Genomic DNA, 17,386 nt, shown 5'->3' on the forward strand with positions numbered 1-17,386 from the left:
TGGAACATGATAACAATCTTCAAGTTCTAAAACAAGCCCAAGGGCAAAGACAAACTAAGTATCGCAACGGATACGGCCGCAATCCTTGCTCCATTTCCGACCCAGAGTTCCACTTCTCCCTTCACTAGCCTTCTACTTTTTCTTAGTCCTTGAGCATTGGAACAAAATTGTGAGCCACATCGAGTATCTAATACCCATGAAGCTTTGCTAGTAAAGTTAAGGTCTATAACATATATACCTCATCCAGAAGTAACGATGTCGTTCTTCATATCCTCCTTGAACTTGAGGCAATCCCGTTTCCAATGTCCCTTCTTTTTACAGTAGAAACATTCGAAATCAGATTTAGAAGACGCTACCTTCTTTTCTTTATTGCTCTTGGTAGCTTTTGACTTAGCCGGAAAGGTCTTCTTACCTTTCCCTTGTAACCCTTCTTCTTTTCCGAGTGCTTGAATGGCTTTCCCTTCTTGACCATAAGCATATCATGCTTCCCCTCATCCTTGAGCATTTGCTCGGCCTGCTTTAACATCCCATGAAGCTCGGTGAGGGTTTTCTCCATGTTGTGGATATTATAGTTCATCTTGAACTAATCATAGCCTTTGTGTAGAGAATGGAGAATAATGTCAGTTTCCATCTCTTTCAAGTACCCCACATCAAGTCTCTCCATGTTCTCAAATAATCCAATCATTTTAAGCACATGAGGGCTGACGGGCTCTCCTTTCTTGAGCTTGCTCTCAAGGATTTGCCTATGGGTCTCAAACCTCTCAGTTCGGGCCTACTCTTGGAACATATTCTGAAGTCCAGATATGATTTCAAAAGTCGTCTCCTTCTCAAAGAAAGTATTTTGGAGATCAGGAGACATTGTGCCCAACATGATGCATTTAACATCCCGATTGGCAGCGTGCCATCGGTTTAGGGCAGCCTGAGTGACCTCCTCATTAGAAGTGTCGGGCATTTCCTTATCAAAGACGTATTCCTTTTTCTCTTGCATGAGAACTATACGCAAGTTCCTTTTCCAATCAAGGAAGTTTGGCCCACTTAATTTCTCCTTGTCGAGAATTGAGCGTAACGAAAATTGGTTGTTGTTGATGTTAGTTGCAGAAATTTTTCTACAAACGAAAGAATTTGCAATGAAAAACCATTCTTAAAACCGATAAGAAAGAAATTTAAAGCATACATGCAAGCTTTCAATCTTATTAAGCGTTTTATCCACAAATTTAAAATTGTCCCTTTCAAGCGAGAATAAAACGATTCCAAGACCCTAAAAATCAAAAAGTGATTAAACATGCTTTGGCTTATCTTAACACTCAATATTTTAAGGTAAGCAATCCAATTGCTAATAGCTCTAAGCTATTCGTTGTTCGATAAAACGTCGCATCTAATGCTTTCTTGACGTTTATCTCCATTGCCACAACATCTAAGGACTCCTTACTGATATCGTTGAGTTTAACCAAAACTAACGCAAATACCTAGTATACCTTACGTCCCTAGGAAAGTAGTAATGCCTTGCTTTGGCATAGCCCATTACTATTGTCACTAATACGGTAAGTGTCATTTTGGAATGGAAAATTTTAACTCAATATTATAGGGACTTAGGGTTTCTATGTTGGTTAATTTAAGTGAACTAAACTAATCATTCAACATTCGAAATCCTTAACATGCATCCAATATAGCAATTATATATAAGCAAAATATCTAAGGCATAAATAGAGATGCATTTGGCAACTAGCATGACCCCTTGAAACTTGAATCTTCAAATCTTCAAGGCCTTCATTGCATCTTCTTGGCTTTTTCTTCTTAGAAACGCCGTCTTCGAGACATCACCACCAATTATGCAACTACTAGAAAAGGTAAGACTAATCTAAATAATTTAAGTACAAAAATACTTAAAGGCACGCAGTCTATATTTAGATTTACAAAAATACATAATGGAACGCAGTCCGTATTTACTATTCTAGTCAGGCCCCGCTAGTTGCCAATTTGCAAAACCTGCATTAGAATATTTATTCCATTCATCCATTCACTTCAAAATGAATGACCCATGCATTTTACAAATAATTCAAGCAACAATTCAAAACGAGTGCAAACTAGTAACTAACTTTGGTGGTTAATCCAATTAACGCGCCTAATTAAAATTAGTCAGAGTAATCCGATTATGTGAATTAACGCAATAATAATAGTTCAAAACGATTAATGAAGCTCCCACTAAATTTACATCCAACTTAATTAAAATTAATCCAATTAAAATTAATTAAGCAGGTTAACCAAAAATTTTGCCAGATAATTTTGCAAGTACCGGGAAAAACCGAGGCCTAGCCTCGTTTTAAATAAAACACAAAATTGCAATATCCGATGCCAAGTGCCAAGCCCCGAGCCAAAAGGCCTAGGGATTGGCAAGGCACCAAGCATGGCTCGCAAGGTCGGCCTCACGCACGTGGCCTACGCACCAAGGCTGCCTTGGCGCGCGCCACTGCTAGCCACATTAGCTGCCCAGCAGTGCCAGGCCTTACGGCATGGTGCGAGTGCTCGCCCCCAGCCGAGCAGCATTTGCTAGGTACTCCCGTGGGCATCCTAGCAGCGTCCCTACCCCGTAGCTTAAACGCGACTAGACCAAAAATAACATAGAGTTTACGAACTAAGGTTTTCTCGCTTTTGGAGATCCCTTAGAGTTCACCAACTCAAGTGAAAATCCTAATACCCAATGATTGGTATTCATAGGGAAATATCCCCAGATTTCCCATCATCTTTCAATGTGGGATAGTTGATAAAATGCCAAAAGAAAGAATTAATTTAATTCTAAATTAAATTAAAATGGTAAGGCAATCATCAAACAACAAGTGGCACAAGGAGAGAAAGGGGTTAGGTGAGGACCACAAGGGGAGGACCACCTTCTCCTTGCTCCCCAAGAAAACCGCCCTTCACAAAACTGGTGCAATAGGAGGCGGCTAGCTGGCAGCCCGCCTTGGGCACCAAGGCAGCCATGTTGGCGCCTGGTCCCTCGGCTGGGCCTGCCCAGCTAGGCCTTCTCAGACCAGCCCGCGCTAGCAAGCCTCGCTAGCGTATGCGGGCTGCTAGCAATGGGTGCGGCCTTGCTGCGAGCTCTCACATGCTGGCAGGCTGCTGCTTGCTTGCGGCATGGCTTGCCAGCCCAGCCACGCATTGATGCGTGCTGGTGCTAGCGTGCGGTCAGCTGAGCGTGCAAGCCCGCATGCATGCTCGGCCTAGACGGCACGCCTTGCCCGCATGGTTTGCTCTGCAAGCTCGCCTAGCCATGCGTACGATGCATGCTGAGCTTGCGGCCAAGCCTTACCTTGCGACAAGGACTTCGGCTAGTCATGCTAGCCCACCTAGCATCGAAGAGGCTAGGATTTTCACACACGTTGACTCTTTGTTGGACTGATATTTTCGTCTCGTCGATTCCTAAATTCGACTCGACTTTCGACCCTCGACTTCGACGCTCTAAGCTCGGAATCCGACGCCTTAGTTCGTAAAATCTCTATTGACTCATTTAATCCTTTGGATTAATTTGTCGCTTTGGTTCGATTACACAATTGGGTGTGACCCGAAGGGTTCAGTCAAGAGCAAGTTGTAATATTAATTATTCATTAATATTACTGACCAAAAGCGACCTCCAGCTAGGCATTCCGATCACTTGACCTCATTGAATTATTAGCTTTCCTAATTAATTCCGAACCCTCTATCAGAATAATACACTTGTTTGAAGGATACCATTCCTTTCAATCCAATTGTAATAGGGAAATCTTTTGTCAACCCTCCACATGTCCTCACATTTGTTGACACATCTCGATACATATCCTTAACCAAATTCACGTACCTTCGTGGGATACCTTCTTCAACATTGCCCACCAAAGTACCTCTCTTGGCACATTGACATATGCCTTCTCTAAATCGATAAATACCATATGAAGATCCTTCTTCTTTACCCTATAAAACTCCATCATTTGTCTTATCAAATGGATTGCTTCCATAATAAATCTCCGAGGCATAAAACTAAATTGGTTATCTGAAATGCTTGTGCATGCCCTCAACCTGTGTTCAATCACTCTTTCCCCTAACTTAATAGTGTGGCTCATAAGCTTGATCCCTCGATAGTTAGAACAATCTTGAGCGTCTACTTTATTTTTATACACCGGGACCAAGGTGCTCTTCCTCCAATCTTGAGGAATCCTTGTAGCCCTCCATCCTGCTAAAGAAATCTATTAACCAATTAATATCAATCTTACCCCAACACCTCCACACCTCTATCGATATACCATCAAGGCCAACCGGCTTCTTAGGCTTCATCTTCCTCAGTGCAATCTCCACCTCTACTCTCCCAATCCCACCCTCAATTCCCACATACCAAACACCCCCAAAGAGATAGAAAGAAACAACCACTTGGGGCATTCTTCCTTCCTACCAATTTTTTTTTAATTTATTTATTTATTTAATTTTTTTTTTCTTAAAACACCGACACACCATCAATCCATCATTAAGTGAAAGGGAATATGAGAGTACATACGGGGCGATGTCAAGGGGACAGTGATTCATTCCTACAATATCTTGAATGATACTTATATTCTGTCTTCTTGATTCATTCCTTTTTTTTTTTTTTTTTTTTTTTTTTAATTTGATTGGTCCCTTAACTTTCCAATGGATTCCTTATTGTAGTTGAAAGGTTTTCCATAATCTTATTGGTCAACATAGATTAATTAAGTGCAAGATTTAAAATATTGATTTATTTAGAAGTTTTTTAAAGAAATTTTTTTTTTTTAAAAAAAAAAAAAAAGACCTAGCAATGTCCCATGTGTACTTCGTGGCGAAGTTGAATTTTAACTTAGACCATGTTTTACACACCTTGTTTAGAGTACTTGATTTGATCTAAATTTATTTTTTCTAATGTAATCAAATCCCAACTTATTACTCTTAATCTGAGCTGATTGTTTTATTTTATCAAACTTTAACCTTATGTGTATGCTAATTTAAGAAAAATATATCAAATGAGATATGGTTAGATTCATAATAAGGTTTATTTCAATAATATATAATTTTCATTATATAATTAAAGAAATTTAACAATAAAAAAATTACACATAAAATAATAAATTAAGTTCTAAACATATTTTTCCTGATATCATTTCTTTTTTTTATTTATTTATTTAATTTTTTTTTATTCAGATCTAATATGATATATAAGTAATAAGGTATTAAAATAAAGTGAACTAAGCATGGCTTAGTCCATTATAAATGCAACCAAGCTGAGTTTTCATTTTATTAATCTACAAAAATGATTTCAAACACGAAGGTCATTGTTAATGGAGTACTATTTTAATCTACGTTAATGATTTCAAGTACATAGGTCATTGTTAATGGAGTACTATTTTATCATGTTTTATTTAAACTTATCAACTCTTGTATGAGTTAATTAAGCCTTTGTTTTCTCTTATTTGAAATTTTCATTACTTATTAGCCTTTGTTTTCTCTTATATTGTCTTTATTGATCTGAAAATGTTAAACCTGAAATAAGTGGGAAAAAGGTGAAATGAATAGAGCCTAAGTCGGTTCCATACACGAAACATGAAAATTAAGGCAGCTAACAGATTTACGCATAAATGAGAGTAAAGTTTGCATCTTCACATATAAGGATCACGTTATAAATTATCAATTACATTATATTAATTGTCACAACATCTTGCTCTATATATTTATAAGAAGGCAGCAAGGCAGTGCCTGCTTTCAGGTCCTGAAATGATTTTTTTGGCAACAAAATTGCCGGAGGAGGCAAAAGAAGTGAGGGAACAAACAGAAACTCCCAATCATACCACGCCCTAAAGCTGGGCTGGGAAGCATGTTCCATGTATTGGATAGTGCAAAAGAAAGGCGCGAATCAAGGTCCATGTACAAAAGGGAATGACAACGTACAAGGACCAGTCCTAATCATATTCGGGAAGAAGAAAGATAGAAGGGGATAGGACTTTGTTCAATGGATGAGTATTTCTTGTTTTCCCTTATTATTATGAGAATATGGGACTACATGATGGCTTATTCAAGAAAGAAAAAAGGATGGCCATCGCCATTCTATGAACACAGATGTGGACAGTTGTGTGTGCAAGTGTGAATTGTGGATAAGGGGCAGGAGATAGACATCCTGCCTCGGGTTTGTTCAAAAGAATATTTCTGATGGTTCCTGAAATTTCATCTACAAAAGCAAAAATGAGGAAAATGAGCATTTCCTGTTTGGTGCTTAGCTTGGAGCACCTCCATCACCAGGACCTCCTTTACTCCCAGTGGAAGTAGTAGAGCTCTGACTAGACTGCTGGAGACCAGAGTGAGATATGGACCCACTTTTTGACAATACAGAGCCACCTGAACCGCTTGATATGCTCACAGAGGATGACAAGGCAGAAGCAGATTCTTTGTTGGACCCTGAAAGTACTTCAGCTCGCAAATCTGAGGATGAGGATGATGGAGCAAGAGTTCCAATAGAAGATCCAACAGGATAGGGAGCTACTGGCATATCCGAAAGAGAAGATGCAGAAGGGCTGTAACTTAGATTTCCCATTGGATGATCAAACTTGCATGTTGAACCAAACTTGCATACTCCATGTTGTGCAAAGTAACTACAAGTTGAAGTACCCTGTAAAATAAAAGTAGATTTACATATTTCCAGAATTCACAAACAACTTAAATGAATTTGTTTTTAAGAAACGACCAATCAACAAGTCCAGACCATCTAGTTTGAATATAGTATACAAAACAGAAATGCGGAATCGCATGCAATTCAAAGTAAGAACATAAGGAGTTTTTCGAAAAGGAAAGGGCCTATTGGTAAATTATGCATGCATCTGTTAATTCATCACTAACAAAAAGTTGTACTCAGAATCCATTAATATACTCATTGCCCAGTTTTATTTTCATTCAACCATAACTCTAACCTATGCTACTTAATCATCAGAAATCCTATCCTATTCCATTAACAAGCAAGAAACAGGATGCTCAAAGATAGTTAATCTTGGTCTATATTGCCCCACCACCCATCTTCCCTGACTCCTCAACCACAAACAACAGCAACAACAACAACAAAGCCTTCTTACCAAAATGATTTGAAAAGGTTAACATCAATCTTCATAAGGGACCGTCCGCAAATAATGGAACAAAGAAATAGATACTATGAAATGTACAAAAATCCAAGAAAATACAGTGGCCGAAAAACGAGGGCAGCATAAAGTGAAAACCCAAAAGGAGGATAAAAAATTGAATTTGAGAAAGTTTAATGACAGAGTAAAGGGGGATAAAATGCAAGTAAGAACACAAATAATTTATCTTTAAAAAAATAAAAAATAAATAAAACCCAAAGTAGAGTTTGCAAAAGTGCAAAACACAATAAGTGCAAGTAAAAAAAAGAAGAAAATAAAAGCCCTACTACGAAATTGAAATAAACATGGTCAAATCCTACAGTCCTTTAAACAATCATTATTATAACAGCCGTTTGTAAGTCTAAAAATAAGAGCAGAAGAATGAAACAAAGAGTATACATAGTTAAATAAAGGAAAAGAGTATTGACAGGCCAAAAATCTTTCTATCAATCTTCTCAATAGAAACCCTAGAGTCTCTTCCAGTCCATATTCAACTAAATTTTGCCAGAGACAATAAGAATATGATAGATAACAGAAATAATAACATGACCTAATTAGGTCACTTATCAAATTTAATGGAGAGCTTAGTTGGTCAGGCAAGTAGCAACTCGACTCAAGATCAAACTAAGCTTGTAGAACTTAATAAAAAGCAACAAGTTTTCATGAAAATAATACTATAGGTGTGCTAATGGTTTTTTTTTTTTTTTTTTTTTTTTTTTGAAATATATTGTAAGTATGTAAGATCTATAAATTAAAAAAAATATTGTACCAAACATAATAATAACCATCATAAAGTTGAGTACTCAAATTTTTCGCCGAGCAAGGAAAGGTTAACATCACTTTTAAGATTGCAAATCTCAGTTGAGGTTGGGCACAACAGCACACTCAAGTCAAGTTTTAACTGAGCTGAACTTTCGAAGCTATGCAAGTAGGCACTGCAATAAGTTACCCCCTACTTACCTCAAGTAATTACACAATTCCCATACAATCATGCTACAGTTCTATTAAGGTTTGAGAATAAATTTAACCATGCCACTGTCAAAGAGATGTAAATTTTGAATAGAAAAAGTGGATGTGAGAAAATATGTGAATCATTTTGGTTAATTTTTGTATCAAATTATAAAAATAAAAAAAAAAAAAAAAAATCAAAGTTATGAAAAGCAACATAATTTTAACACTGTCTATATATCTTTCTATCAATATAATTTTCTGCTTTAATTATTACGTTGCTGACATATAATTGAGAAAACTACACAAGTGACTTCATCAAAAAAGTAAAATAATAATGTGAAAAGTTTAGAAGAAAGAGTCCAGAAAGAGAAATATTACAGGCTTCCCTTTAGCACCTTTGGGAGTAGGAATTGAACTCATTTTCTCTACTAAACAAGGTTGTATTGATAACTACCATATACAGAGAGCCAAAAAAAGTAATTAAATTCACAAGGCCTCAGTTCTATACGACTAGGATGTCCTAACTTCCTCCACTCGTTCACTGAATAGATGGAAGTGAAATAACTAAATACTCAACAAGACATATCTGCATTAAATATGAAGAACAAGAAGAGAGAATACTATGTTGACTACGAAAATTCAGGCACACTAAAAGGCTACGTAATTCAATAATCCCCCAAGAACATTGATCAGTAATATGTGTATATGTACAAGCGAATGTTACACTTTTGGGCTAATTCAATCGAATCTTATACGCGAATTAGAGAACACTGCTTTAAACAAAAGGAATGAAAACAGCTGCCAATGGCATACTAATAACAAATAACTTAACAATATTAAATTAAAAAATTTAACATTTACGTTCTATTCAGGCCCCACAGTAGATCATTTTAAATCAAATCCAGACAATAATTTCCACGCCTCTGTATTTATCAATGTCACAAAAAGAATGTAAGCCTAAAAAGAATTGATTAATATATTATTACCACATGCTTTGAAAAGGAAACTGCAAGAACACTAGATTTATACCCGTGCGATGCACGGATTTTATTCATAGTTAAACTTAACATTTAATATTTAATCGAAATAACAAAATATTAATACATAATATTACTATTTTTTTAATCTTATACAATTAAGGTTCACACATATACAAAACAAACTTCTAAATTATGATTCATGTTCATCGCATTCAAGAATTTCATGGTGTTCAAATTCTAAAATATGCTTCTTTGCCTGCAAAAGTTTTAAGTTTATTTGTGTGGAACATTAGATGAGTTTATATAAGATTGAAAAAATATTGGATTTAAGGTGATGATAAAGTTTATTAGATATGATAAATTTTATTAACTTAGAAATTAATCTTTTAGCCGAATAAATTGATAAATGATGAACCATTTTTTTTTTTTTTGTGTGCTGGAAAAAAAGAAAGGATATATTTTTAGTTTCAATGATTTTTTCTTATTTTTAGTATCTAATCCAAAACTTATATTTTTTATAATTGAACGTGATTTCATAAATTTTTTATTGGTATTTTTTTAAAAAAAAATATATTTTATTATAATCATTTATCATATTTTATTTTTTTTATCTAATCCAACCTCTATTTTTTTAAATCAATTGATAGAGGTTATTAAATGGATCTGGTTCACACTAATTTATTATGGACCACTAACATTAGAGACACTATGATTGTTTTATTAATAACAAAAAAAGTCACTATATTAAAATAAAGGTTATTATGTTGAAATAAAAGTCATTGTAAGTTTGTGACAAGCTATAAGAGGTTTTTTTTTTTAATGAAAATTTTAATTTACGAGTTAATATGAATAATAAAAGTCACTATGTTAAAATTAGGGTTATATGTTCAATTTAACATCGTACTTAAGGTTCACACTAACATTAAAGGCAAACAAGTTTTAAAGGTTACTATATTATGTTAAAAATAAGGTTACTATTTAAAATTAGGGTTACTATGTTCAATATAGCATTAGTTGCGTGTACATAAACCTTAGGTCAGTCCACGCAAGATTTTTCTGATAAATTGAACGTGAATTTTTTTTTTTAAGTTTAATAGTATTTTTGTATATATACGAAATAAAATAAATTGTTTCTTTTCTATTAGATAAAATTTTCAATTGTAAATGATAATATTTTATTTTTATAACAAATTTAAACCTTTAAATTTAATCCTACGTGACGCTTTAAAATAATAATCCTATGTGGCATAATCCAATACGTAACGCTCTAAAAATACTAATCTTACATGGCGCTCTAATAATTTTTAAAAAATTAAAATCTTACATGGCTCTCTAAAAACTCGGGAAAAATCTACCCTTTATATATATACTAGTTTTGTGCCTGGGTGATGCCCGGATTGTCCTAAAGCTTTTAACTTGAATGTTAAATACGATCATATAACCCCTTTTGATAATGTAAGAATGTTAAATACGATAATATAACCCTTTTTAATAATGTAAAATATTTAGACATACGATATCGTATCGCTTATTTATATTATAGTGTACTTTTTGTAGTTTTATTTGTAAATAGATATCTATGTTATTAGTTTACCAAACTAAAATTATTTTAACTGATTAAAACTTATTTTTACTAATTTTCAATTTTTTACTAAAACATATTATAAATGGATCTCATTTTAAAGAACTTTTTAAAACGAATTTTATGATAAAAATAGTACTAAATTATAAGATATTTATTAAAAGTTACAATTAATTTTGTATATATAAAATATTAGAAATATATCGATAATAAAACACTATACAATATTTTTATCTTACAAAAATCTATCCAAAATTCGCTTACTTAGCATCCTATGTGTCACAATAATACCTATTTTTCGCCTACGTGGCTCGACACTTGGCGAAAAACTGGAATGCCAAGTGTCGTTATCTCGTTGCTTGGCTGCGAAACCGGCTTTATATATTAGTGATATGATATTAGATTTATAATGGTAATGATGTGGAAGAAGATTTATTGCAGGTAATTTAGTAATAATCACCTGCAAGAATTATCTAATTAAACCATTAGCATAAAAAAGACTAACTTAGGACTTTAAAATCTGATGGAAAATCCAAATCCAGATATTGAATAACCAAGCCTACCCAGGAACATAAGTTCAGACAACCACCAGCACCTCACACCTACTCTTCAGTCTTCACAATAAAGGGAGATCGAGAATGCTTGCCCATGTTTATTAACCTAGAAAATACTTGGAGATTACAGATTCATCATAAGGTAATCATACTCTAACTAGAACAAACACTGAAAAGTATGACTAGCATAGTAATCAAATACTGACATAAGGAGTTGGTGACAGGTGAGCCCAAAAAGATGTCAGAGCCAACCACCTCTCCTTGGTCCCTTCTATAAGTACCAAAGCACAATAAGCTTTCACAAAATATGAAGGTAGTCTTCAGGAGATGGTTCTCCTTTAGAAATGTAAAGAGAATCAATATTGGGTGATGGAGACCCAAAATACCATAAAATTGAGACACAACGAAAGAAATGATATCCCAATAAGTCAATTAGGATATACAAATACTGAGTATCTAATGAGAATTAGAAGTAAGAGGTGTAAAAATACATACTGGACGAAGAGGAAGTCCCATGGGGCTAAGGGAAGAATTGGTTTCTGGAACAACCCATTCTGAAGGATGATTATATTTACACGACGAACCGAATTTGTAGTCCCCTGTTTTAAGGTAATGCTGGCATTCAGGTTGCCCGGGTCTCTGAGGATATGAATGTTCCTTTGATATATTGATTGTTCCACCACCAGAAGGCGATATAGCTTGATAAGGACCAGTTACACCAGTATAAGCAGAAGGTGACATTGGCATTAAACCATAAAATTGGCCAGCTCCCACTGATTGGGTATTAGGGGCAGTCATAGGAGTAGTGCCCTGTGCCAAACATAGTGACCAAACATTTAGACACAAAATTGAACAACTGTGCAGAAAGAGTTCAAACACAATAAATGGTAACTGACCTAACCTTAAGTTGCACTGTTCAATATAATTTCTTTCAACAGCACAACTTCATTATTCATGAGAAATTTTGCTAGCATGAAACCAACTAGGTTTAACATGAACCTCTTTTAAGTTTTAAGTTTTCAACCATATACGGCATTTAATAAACTGCAGTTCCTTACAACCAATAACTACAACAATAGCATTTACAACCTGCATCAGAAATGAGTATACTCTCTAGATTATAGGAAATTCAGGACAACATACATCTTATTTCACCCAATCCACGCACAGTTATACTACGTATTTGCTGTTACTGTTATCATGAGTATGATGACGATCATATTGCAATAGTAAAGAGTTAGTACAATTACTAAGAATACCACATCTTATATCTTTCCACCATAAGAATATAACCCCCACCTTCCTTTTCCTTTCTACATCTATTTCCACTTCCCCTTTTTCAAAGCTGCTAAATTGGATGACGTAAGAGAACATGAGAGTTGATAATTCTACACTATGTTAGTTGTATCAAGAGGTCCAGGCCCAAGTTAGGCAATCATAACATTGGTCAATTGAGCCCTATCTAAGAACGTTTTAACACAGTTTTGTAGTGAAAATTTACTCTTTCATGAAAAAGAAAATCCAAGTCCAAAATTAGACAATAAATAATACAGCTGCAGGCATTAATCACATAGCTTTGCCCTTTGCTAGTGACAAAAGCGTCCTCATAAAATCAAACACCGAGATATATAGAATGTTTAAGACAATGCTTCTATAGCCAAGCAACCAAAATGATATTCACTTACTGGGTAAGGTCCCCAACTAGGAAAGGGAACTATCCCAGGAGAGATCAGCATTGGTCCGTACGGTCCTTGGATATATGAGCCTGGCAGCATAGAGGGCCTAGCAACAGGCCAATTGCCGGTCATCACTCCATACTGCTGAGGAGTGGGACCAGGAGTAGAGTAAACAGTTGGCGAAGCTAGGGCAGGAGGAACTGTGGCAGGTGCTGCCGTAGGTACCGGTACATTCGAAGGAGGTGGATGGTGAAATTTGCATGTCATCCCAAACTTGCACTGCCCTGTTTTAATGTAATAAGTACACTCTTTCTCTCCCTGCAAAATCAACAGTTATCAGGTTCCTAAAGTTTAAATCTTCATGTAGTATTAACTCTGGGAAGAATTCTAAGATTCTCACTACAACAAAAAATATAGTATACAAACCGGGCGTAAAGGGTATCCATAAATGTTCAGCGCAAACGGATTCACAGAACTAGCTCCTTGCCGTGGATGATGGTACTTACAAGAAGAGCCAAATTTGCAACTCCCAGTTCTCATAAAATACTACAATGTTTCACGAAGGAAGAGCAACATGAAACACAAAGTATAATATATGTTTATTGAAAATTTCAGGTATATCAATAACAAAAATAAATTCAGGCATATCAATAACAAAAAAAATATAAAATGTTGCATCAAAAACACGAACACAATCTATATCTCAGTTGTAATCAATGTCGAAAAAAACAATATATGTTCAAATACTTTCAATTTCGTTAACATGGATCAATGTAGTACCTGACAGATTGGCTGACCAGCTCGCTCAGGCAAGTCTCCTCCACTAACCCTTCCACTTCGTACCACCTGAACAATGTTAACATCGCACGGGTTTAAAACTTAGTTTATTTATAAATATAATAACAACGAAATCCACAAATACAGAAATTAAGCTAAGATAGATTCTCAAAACAAAATTCCATTGTTAAAAAAGTAAGGGAATAATATTGATTCCATAAAAATCCAACAAATTGTAAGATCAAATAACAACACAATCAAACAACAACAATTACATAAAATTGATATCAATAAAAATAAATAAATAAATAAAAAATTATAGATATATATATTTTCGTAATGAAATGCATTGTTTTTACCGGTGAAATAGAACGATCACGGGGATGATTAAAACGACAACGATCGGCATAACCACAAAAACCAGTCCTCAGATAATATATGCAATCGGGCTCACCGGGCCGTTCCGGGTACGATGACGACTCCTCTATCCCAAGTTGCCACATCGGTTCTACCCTTATTCGAAGACCCACAATACCATCAAAATTGATCCCACATTATATATAACCAAAATCAAATTGAAACACCCAATTAAATTGAAAATGTGATCAAATACAAAAGAATATAAGAAAGAAAAAAAAAAAAAAAAAAAAAAAAAAAAAAAAAAAAAACTGACCTTCAAGCCCGGTTTCAGGCCCATGACCCGCCTCCCAATCCGGGTTTGGATCTGAGTGGGTACCTTCCGACTCCATTGTTGCACCAGAATCCGATCGGAGAATGGTGGGAGGGAAGAGAGAGAAAGAGTGTGATTTTTTTTAGAGAGAGAAAGTGAAATACGAGGATGGTGAATTGGTGATCGTATTTATATAATGTATAATATTTCTTTTAAATTAAATATAAATTATGACTTTTTTCTCTTGTTCAACAGGTTTTGATGATGGTGAGTTTCTCTCTCTAATTTCTCTCTCTAGATGATGGGGTTATTTTTTTTCAAAGCATTTAATCTTTTTGGGGAAGTTGGCTTTTTCGACTGGGTGGTTTATATACGCGCGAAAGAAGAATAAGAGGTTTTTTTTTTTTTGTTTTTTTTTGTTTTTTGTTGTTTATTTATTGTTCAAATTAAAAAAACGTTTACGCAAAAAAATAAATTCCAATTGACTTTTGGTATTTGTTGAGGAGAGAGAAAGTTGTAATTAAATAAAAGTAATATTTAATTGCAGCCCAGAAATTTGCACGTACCATGGAGCCCAAGAAAAAAAAAATGAAAAATAAAAAACCGAAAATAAATACAAAACCGACACGCTAAAAAGGGTAGGTGTGATCTACATTAGTGGTGGCCTGGTGGGTTCTTTTGAGTTTTGAGTTGATACTTTTGTTCGATTATATTAATAACATTAACAAACTAAATAAGTACTTTAACTGCACAAGAAAGTGAAATGTAATCTTTATCTTAGATTAAATTTCTAAATTTTAATGTGTATATTGCATTATCTAATTTCACTCGTACGGGTGTAAACGATCCGAGCCAAGTCAAGCCGAATCGAGTACTATCTTGTTCATGTTTAAGTTTAATTAACTTAAGCGAGTACGAACACGATCCCGAGCTTTCAAGCGAACTCAAAAATCTGTTCAAGCTCGGCTGATTTAGTACACTATATGTTCCCGAGAGGTCCGTTTCTTAAACGAGTATTTCATGAACGAGCTTAGTAATAAACGAGTCTCTCTAATAAACGAATTTTGTACTTTTGACATTTGAAAATCTCAAAAATATCATAATAATTGTTTTGGGGTTTTCAGATGTCCTGCGGGAGAGTTACAATTCCGAGACTGGAACCGGACGCCTGTACCTGCAAAACAAACGGATGCTCCGGATGATTGGAGATCTGCCTCCGACGGTCAAGTTAGTACTTGATTAAGGAGTAATTAATGCGGAAATTAAAGTGATTGGGTCTCTCTAGGTGAGAGTGTTTAATGTGTGTAATCTGCGTTTTCTGCGTAATCTCCCTTAATGAGGATTAAGGGAGGTATTTATAACCTCGGGAAACGTGCCAATCTAGGTTTAGGTTAACCTTGGGCTGATTGGGCTTCCCTCGAAAGTTGGGCCTAGGTGACCGGTTATCCCAGGTGTCATGGGAAGGACACGTGTCGTGTCGTAATTGGTCCGTAGTGGACGGATCATTGCTTGACACGTGGCAGGCTCATATTGGCCCATGTGACGGACACATGGCGGAACCTGATTGGTCCACTTGTTAGATGGTGATTGGTGGGGAAAAATCCCCTAATCATTTGCCCCTCACAGGTGGCACGTGACTAGTCACATGTTACCTGTGACAGGTATCGCCCTGTAGCAGGCGACGACCTGCTACAGGTGTCACTCGGCGAGAGGCCGAGAGATTCTCCCGCCAAAATTTTGAATTCTGGAAGTGACCCTTCGCCTTCTTACTTCGCCTATATAAAGGAGTGTTGACTTCGGTCATTTTCACACTTGAAAACTTTGTGAGAGAACATTCGGACCCCTGAACTTGCTCTGACATTTTGGACCCTTTCTGCCTACCACCTGCTCTAACAAGCCGACTGCAAAGGATTTTCAGAACTTCATCAATCGTCACTCGTTCAGGTAACCGTCGGTTCTCTTACTCTTAATTTTCTCTTTACTTTATTCTTTTTTGAAATGGCACCACGGAAGCACACGACACGACCTAGGTTAGTGATCAGCCGGTCACCGGGGACGGCTGAATCTAGGACTAGGAGTGTCGCCTGCCCTTTTCTGGACCCATCTTTGCCCTTTATACAAAGTCCGACTGTATCTGTGTCTATGCAGAGCATGATGGCCAGAACAAAAAGGACTGCCAGGATCTCAAACTCAGACGGCTCCTCCCACAGGGTGCCGATTAGTGAAACATCTGACCAGGCGCCAGATGTGGAAGTGAAACAAAGCGGCTTGAAAGCCGACAGTTCTGAGGGAGGAGTCAAAGCGACCCCTTCCCATTTTACAGTTGACAATTCTACATTCTCTCCTGCTCCTTTTAAAGGAGAGGAGGCGAGCCCCTCCGGGAGAGGGGAGGAGTCGTCCTCTTCGGACTCGTCAGAGGACGATTCCGAGTCTAGCTCTTCTGGCCATGCTTCTCTGGACACAGAAGAGAAAAACAGTCGCCTACAAGAGGCGAGGCTTTCTCACGAAGTTGAGAAGGGGGACGATTGGGCGGAGCCATCCGCCTCTCACCGAGAGCAAAATACCCCCTACTACTGCACGGTACCTCGGGGCCGGATCACAGCCATGCAAGAGAAAGTGGAGAGCTTTATCGCAAACCACACAATGGGCCCCGACTTTTTAGTGTTCGTGCCAGATCCAGAAGACACAGTCGTCTGGCCGGCTGGTACCAGTTATGATGGCGCCTGCTTTGGCTGCTACGAGGCGGCCATCAAGGCTGGGCTGCGCTTCCCACTACATCCGGCTGTTCAGCGGATCTTGGATGGGTATGAGTTGGGGTTAAGGCAGTTAGCCCCGAACTCCTGGGTCAACGTACTCGGCTATGTGGCCGGGTGCGAACTGCACGGGGTGGAGCCGAACTTCGAGGCTTTCGCCCACATGAACTACCTCAGCCGGACCCCTAAGGCAGGCGGTACCGGCTGGTATCAATTGACGAGCCACAGGGGCTACCTCATGACGAGAGGTAAAGCAAACAAATGGAAGGACTGGCGGAGCACCTTCCTTATCATTGAGAGTTCAGACACA

The 17,386-nt window shown here is 36.7% G+C and overlaps 1 protein-coding gene across 2 annotated transcripts; it reads right to left on the minus strand.

Annotated features, from left to right (window-relative positions):
• Positions 1-5,610: 5,610 nt before the first annotated feature.
• On the minus strand, positions 5,611-15,447 carry LOC110698338 (zinc finger CCCH domain-containing protein 32-like). Of its 2 annotated transcripts, none has more exons than XM_021875752.1 (7): positions 14,327-15,447; positions 14,013-14,161; positions 13,657-13,722; positions 13,303-13,422; positions 12,886-13,194; positions 11,696-12,010; positions 5,611-6,634 (listed from the first exon to the last, which is right to left on the minus strand). In XM_021875752.1, exons 1-7 carry the CDS (start codon positions 14,400-14,402, stop codon positions 6,242-6,244), a joined length of 1,428 nt encoding a protein of 475 aa, XP_021731444.1. In that variant the 5' UTR covers positions 14,403-15,447; the 3' UTR covers positions 5,611-6,241. The 2 variants fall into 2 exon arrangements, with proteins under 2 accessions (XP_021731444.1, XP_021731445.1); XM_021875753.1 differs by having other exon boundaries at positions 14,013-14,166; positions 14,327-14,417.
• Positions 15,448-17,386: the final 1,939 nt, after the last annotated feature.

The sequence above is a fragment of the Chenopodium quinoa genome, unplaced genomic scaffold, assembly GCF_001683475.1.
Source record: "Chenopodium quinoa cultivar QQ74 unplaced genomic scaffold, ASM168347v1, whole genome shotgun sequence".
NCBI lineage: Eukaryota > Viridiplantae > Streptophyta > Magnoliopsida > Caryophyllales > Amaranthaceae > Chenopodium > Chenopodium quinoa.